This window comes from Bison bison, unplaced genomic scaffold, assembly GCF_000754665.1.
Source record: "Bison bison bison isolate TAMUID 2011002044 unplaced genomic scaffold, Bison_UMD1.0 scf7180017864303, whole genome shotgun sequence".
NCBI classification, from domain to species: domain Eukaryota; kingdom Metazoa; phylum Chordata; class Mammalia; order Artiodactyla; family Bovidae; genus Bison; species Bison bison.
The window spans coordinates 557,940-564,595 of NW_011494875.1; the positions used below are offsets into that span (position 1 = coordinate 557,940).

Here is a 6,656-nt window from a genome sequence, read left to right on the forward strand (position 1 = left end):
ATAACTTGCCTAAAATCACACCATTGGTTATAGACCCTTTCTTTTAAGCTATCCCCAACATCATTCCAGAAAATATGAATTATTCATACAGAAAGACAAACCCAATTTTGGCAGGTCAGAGATTTCAGTGAGATGTGAATTGGTTAAGGATTGTGATTTATGAATTGAGGCATCTATCCAGATTGCCTTCTCTCAGCTGTCCTTCTGTGAAGCACACTGTTGCGAGCACCTAAATTGACCTCTATTTCATCCCATTCAACAGTCATTCCATAGCTCCTGTGGAGGAGGGTAAATTACTGTAACAGTTCAAAACTTATATAGAGATCATTTCTCTTTGTTTACCAGATATAAAATAAGCCAAGATAGATTGTGACTCTACTCTGAAGAAGTTAACAACGTAAGTCATGCCTCATTTTAAGCAAGTTCTCTGCAGTATGCAGTATAAGGCTTCCTAGGTGGCACTAGTGGTAAAGAACCCGAAACATGGGCTCAGTCCCACGATAGGGAAGATCCCCTGGAGGAGGGCATGGCAATCCACTCCAGTATTTTTTCCAGGCGGGCTGCAACACACAGGGTCACACAGAGTCGGACATGATGCACACATGCTACAGTATACATGTCTGCATACATATGTACAAATATACATACAACACAAGCACACACGCTCTTATGTAAGCCCCATGAAGGCAGGGGTCACATCGTTCTCACACATTCCCTGTACCTTACCTTACACAGCAGTTGATACTGTAGGTGTTCAATATTTACTGAATGAATGAAAAAAAAAAGGGTAAATAAGCACAAACAAAAAAGCATACCTCTGGAGCAATACATATAATTTGATTTTTAAGTACTGATTTGGAACAGATTATTTAATAATAATAATAACATCAATGGATCAATTTCCATGTGTAAGTTACCATGAATAGTGCTTTTCAGCACTTTTATTTTAGCCAGTGTTGTCTTGAGTTCTGCACAATTAGAGGTTTATCCCCTTTCTGGGTTAGATCACAAAGGTCTTAAATGTTTTTAGTCTCAGAAATTTTTAGGACACCGAGAATATCTGTCAAAAGATTGTACATGACTTCTGGGGCTTAGATTAGTACTGGAACATAGCAGTGATTAATTAATGCCAGAAGTTCCTGTGTGAGTGTATGTGTGTGTAATAGCAACAGTAGTAATGGTAGTAGCAGTGCTAAATCTGGGCTTGCCTTCTATCCAAAGTTGAAAGCTTTAAGCAAGTTTGAGCAAGCAAGTTGATGTGGTTGCCTCAAATTTCAGGCTATTTACTCAGGAAATCCATTGAGGTGTCCTAATCATGTTTAAATTCTTTGAGGCTGGGAGAACAGCGAGAGTTTTAATAATTAAATTTACTCAAAGCCCACTGGGGTTCAATCCCACTAATTCTTGGTGAGCAAAAGTCCATGTCTCGGCGTCTGAGTAATAGAGTCTGATGGAAAAGACATTCCTCCCACATAGATTAAATGGACATGAAGAGAGAGAGAGAGAGACTGAAGATAGACATAACATGGCATTTGTATATATTTGGGCTTCTCAGGTGGGTCAGGTGGTAAAGAATCTGCCTGCAATGCAGGAGACTCAAGTTTGATCCCCAAGTCGGGAACATCCCCTGGAGAAGGGAATGGCAACCCACTCCAGTATTCTTGCCTGGGAAATCCCATGGACAGAAGAGCCTGGTGGGCCATAATCCATGGAGTCACAAAAGAGTCAGACATGACTTAGCAACTAAACAGTAACAAACAATAGCTATCATAACCTGCTTTACAATTTCTTAAATTTCCCAGAAGTCAGTTCTTTCTCAAACTTTTTATTTTGTACTGAGGTATCAGTTCAGTTCAGTTCAGTTCAGTCACTCAGTCGTGTCCGACTCTTTGCAACCCTATGAATCGCAGCACGCCAGGCCTCCATGTCCATCACCAACTCCCAGAGTTTACTCAGACTCATGTCCATCGAGTCAGTGATGCCATCCAGCCATCTCATCCTCTGTCGTCCCCTTCTCCTCCTGCCCCCAATCCCTCCCAGCATCAGGGTATTTTCCAATGAGTCAACTCTTCGCATGAGGTGGCCAAAGTACTGAAGTTTCAGCTTCAGCATCAGTCCTTCCAATGAACACTAAGGACTGGTCTCCTTTAGGATGGACTGGTTGGATCTCCTTGCAGTCCAAGGGACTCTCAAGAGTCTACTCCAACATCACAGTTCAAAAGCATCAATTCTTCGGCACTCAGCTTTTTTCATAGTCCAACTCTCACATCCATGCATGGCCACTGGAAAATGTATTGAGGTATAGCTGATTATTAAAAGATGCTTACTCCTTGGAAGGAAAGTTATGACCAATCTAGACAGCATATTAAAAAGCAGACACATTACTTTGTCAACAAATGTCTGTCTAGTCAAGGCTATGGTTTTTCCAGGAGTCATGTATGGATGTGAGAGTTGGACTCTAAAGAAAGCTGAGCACACAAGAATTGATGCTTTTGGACTGTGGAGTTGGAGAAGACTCTTGAGAGTCCCTTGAACTGCAAGGAGATCCAACCAGTCCATCCGAAAGGAGATCAGTCTTGGGTGTTCACTGGAAGGACTGATGTTGAAACTGAAACACCAATATTTTGGCTACCTGATGTGAAGAACTGACTCATTTGAAAAGACCCTGATGCTGGGAAAGATTGAGGGCAGGAGGAGAAGGGGACGACAGATGATGAGATGGTTGGATGACATCACAGACTCAATGGGCATGAGTTTGGGTAAACTCTGGTAGTTGGTGATAGGGAGGCCTGGCGTGCTGCGGTTCATAGGATCACAAAGAGTCGGACATGACTGAGCAAGTAAACTGAGCTGAACTGATAGCTGATTAACAATGTTGTGGCAGTTTCGGGTGAACAGTGAAGGAACTCAGCCATATATCCATATATATATATCCATTCTTCCCCAAACCCCTCTCCCAACCAGGCTGCCACATACCATTGAATAGAGTTCCATGTACTATACAGTGGGTCCTTGTTGGTTATCCATCATTTTGAATACAGCAGTGTGTATATGACCTTTCCTAACTCCCTAACTATCCCTCCCAGAAGTCAGTTTTATTCCGTAGAAATGAACAAGAAAATGTGGAACTAGACAAGAAAGGATGAATAAATGGGAAGTTTCCCACGTACTTATCTTTTCAGACTCACCTAACAGGAAGCCCCCCACCCCCCAAAAAGAGATCACTCAATATTTCAGAGAAAGCTCTAGGCTGGAATCCACTGATTTACACACAGGCAATTCTTAGGTAACTGAGAGGCAGTGAGTGTCAGAGCCCTTACTGGGCTGGCCTCCTGCTTTGCTGGCATGCCTGGGTGACCGGCTGGCTGTGCTGACAGTGTAGGTCAGGGGATTATTAGGTTGACTACATGCCCCAGGCTCTTTGTTTTTGTTTTGTTTTGTTTTGGGAGGGAGAGAGGAAAGTTGACTGGGGCCCCAGAGATCTATGAAAAAAAAAAAGAAAAGGAGGAGGGGAGAGAAATGTGCAGTGATAAGTGCTTTCTGTTGTAAAAGTCATGACAGAAAATAAGAGTTTGATTCTGGCAGAAGCAAACTGGCAATGTGGGTCAAGGAATAACCCTCAGAGATGCCAGGATAACATCTCCTGAGACATGTCTCTAAATTACATCAAAAACTTCTATGAAGGATGTGTGAGTATTATACAAACAGCGACGATTGTATGAGTCCTCTCTGTGTATTTTAACCTGATTCGCATGAGTGCTGATGAATAGGGTTCTCTACGTGCATGGAGAGTCATACAAATATCAACCATTTACTTCAAAATATTCTGAATCTAAATAACTGTAACTAGAATAATTCAGGAAGTACTTCTAGCTGTTGGTGCTTTAAAGCAGCTTGCTCTGTCAATCTGATAGTTGAAGAAGTAGGAAAGAAGATGTAATGACAACCAAATAAAAACTTTGGTTAAGAAAGTGCATATACTAATGAGTCTAATGTTGGATTTGTTACCCAACTATTTTAATAGGTACTAGATATACTAAGATTATCTTGATTGTATTGCAAAAGGGATATTGATTGAATTCAAAGCTTTCTACAAATTTCCAAAATTATTTATTTCATTAGCAACAAGGTCCCATTTGACTGTTGCACTTCATATTTTCAGAGTGAAAAGCATTAAGAAATCTCATAACACATGATTTAAACTGGACTCGATGATCCTTAAGGTTCTTTCTTCAAAATTTCATAAATCTTAAATTTTTTTAAAAATGTGATGATGAAAACATCCTTTAAAATGTCCTCCTTTAATTTTTGTTTTCAAAAGATTCTTTTTTCTCCTAAAACTGTAACAGATGAAGCCTCCTACCGTGATTGGCCAATTTCACACCCTTTTCTTTGGATCGGTTCGAATGTTCTTCCTCGGGGTCTTAGGCTTTGCAGTCTACGGGAACGAGGCTCTGCACTTCAGTTGTGATCCGGACAAGAGAGAAGTAAACCTCTTCTGTTATAATCAGTTCAGACCAATCACTCCACAAGTAAGTTTTCCTGTGTGTACAAATATAAACCTTACTCTACACCAGATAAAACTGTTTCCTTTTAAAATGTAAAATAATATGTAGACTATGCTAATGAGTATTATTTCTGGAATAATGTTTTTAAAAATTAATCATATATTTCAGGTAAATTAATTTAAGTAGATCAAGAGTTTCTTCCAAGTCCAGCATTCTATTATCTACTGATGTTAGAATTATACTCCAGGCTTGTAATTAGAAAATGCAGATAGGGTAGCTACTAAAATAAAGTATATCATCATTGTTAGTAATTGATAAGTGATGATAGTAAAATACAACTACTTTTTCACAATTATTAAGACATCTAAAGTTTTAAACTTTAAACATCTTGAAAATTAAATGAGATATGTCCGGCATTGCTACTTTCATTATATTATTTTTATTCCTCATAAGACTTACAAAACTTAGACTTTTTAAGTTAGCCTCTTTTGAGGGTCAGTACATTTTGATAGTGTATATTTTCATGACATGCTGATGGATTTTACTAAGATATTTCTGACACACTTTAGGTGTTCTGGGCATTACAACTAGTGATTGTCCTGGTTCCTGGAGCTATTTTCCATCTATATGCTGCATGTAAAAGCATCAATCAAGAATGCATTCTTCAAAAACCCATCTACACTGTGATCTACATCCTCTCTGTTTTGTTAAGAATTAGCCTAGAAGTGGTAGCATTTTGGCTTCAGATTCACCTTTTTGGTTTCCAAGTAAAACCTCTCTACCTGTGTGATGCTGTGTCTCTCGGGAAAAAATTGACTATCATAAAATGCATGGTTCCAGAACACTTTGAGAAGACCATTTTCCTCATTGCAATGTATACATTTACTGCCATTACAATAGTATTATGTGTGGCTGAGATTTTTGAGATCATATTTAGAAGATTATGCTTTCTAATTAGTCAGTGACCGAAAGGATGATTAACTGATGTCATGCCACTACTAGTTACCAACCGTTTTTACTTACTTTTATCAGTGAGCACCTCAACTCCAAACATAAACATCTGTTTTTTAAACTGACTTCACTGTGTCTGAAATTTATGTCTAGTATAAAATATAAGACTAAGTTCTAAGGCAGGGATTCTTGAACAAACCTTTCGTTCCATTTTAATTTTTTTCACACATTAAGAAATATACATGGAACTAATGATAACTCATTTTTTAAATAGTACTTTTACAGAGCCTTTTCATACACAACAACTTAATCAATCACAGTATTTTGGCCAGAGAAACTTTTATCAGCTCCTTTACCCCGGTGGAAAATTAGGCTCACGGAAGTTAATGTATGTATCCAAAGTCACATAACCAGACCAGGATTCAGCTTTCTTAACTAGAAAGTCATTTCCCTCTCCACTTAAGTAAGCAGCATACATTTTGAGGATGTAATTATTGTTGCACTCATGTAAAATATAACTTACTGAAGTACAACAGTTGTCAGTTAATTATTAAAAGAGTCATTTTATAATTTGATCACTAACTTGAAGAAATGGAGCATTTACATTTTTAATATTATACTCATACTGTTTTCTTGAAATTTTTAATATTAAAGTATATGGTAATATGGCCACTAAATAAATAAAAAATGCTATGGGAAATAATATGCATGGTCTCTTCGCTTCTTGTTAGATGAAAAAAAATCCCTCTGTGCTCATAGATATTCTATAACTGTAGTTTCTATATACAAGATTAATGAGGTAGAAAATTATATTTATATTGTTAGACTTGCTAAATCACTATGAAATGATTTCTAAGGTATGTTCATATTAATTCAGTGCATTTCGTTTTAACTGCCTGTTTTACCAATAATCATGTCCATATAATATCATTTAAAAACTTTATGTATGACTGCCTTATACTAGCAGTTTATTAAGGAAATAAGTATATTCAGTAAAAAACTGAGGTTTTCAATTTTTTTCTTAAGCATTATTCAACCCATAGTTGATATCATGAATTTTTACATTTAAGGATTTTTAAATCATTGAGGCTTTCTCCACATGATAGCTCAGGAGAAATTCAACGAATAGCTGCTTAGTATCTATTATTAAACACGTACCACATTAAAAGTTCAAATACAAAGATAAACAAGACTTAG

General features: G+C 37.6%; 1 protein-coding gene across 1 annotated transcript; it reads left to right on the forward strand.

The window, feature by feature from the left end:
• The first annotated feature begins 3,650 nt into the window (after window positions 1-3,650).
• On the forward strand, window positions 3,651-5,597 carry LOC104997021 (gap junction epsilon-1 protein). Its single transcript, XM_010851436.1, has 3 exons — window positions 3,651-3,689; window positions 4,350-4,532; window positions 5,078-5,597. The coding sequence occupies exons 1-3, from the start codon at window positions 3,651-3,653 to the stop codon at window positions 5,471-5,473; spliced, it is 618 nt and encodes a 205-aa protein (XP_010849738.1). The 3' UTR covers window positions 5,474-5,597.
• Window positions 5,598-6,656: the final 1,059 nt, after the last annotated feature.

Excerpts from the sequence above, each read along its gene's own strand:
- LOC104997021 (XM_010851436.1), top strand. The coding sequence starts at position 3,651 with ATGTCTCTAAATTACATCAAAAACTTCTATGAAGGATGT. Across the intron at positions 3,690-4,349 it reads AAAACTTCTATGAAGGATGT|ATGAAGCCTCCTACCGTGAT; the intron begins GTGAGTATTATA and ends AAACTGTAACAG. Across the intron at positions 4,533-5,077 it reads TCAGACCAATCACTCCACAA|GTGTTCTGGGCATTACAACT; the intron begins GTAAGTTTTCCT and ends GACACACTTTAG.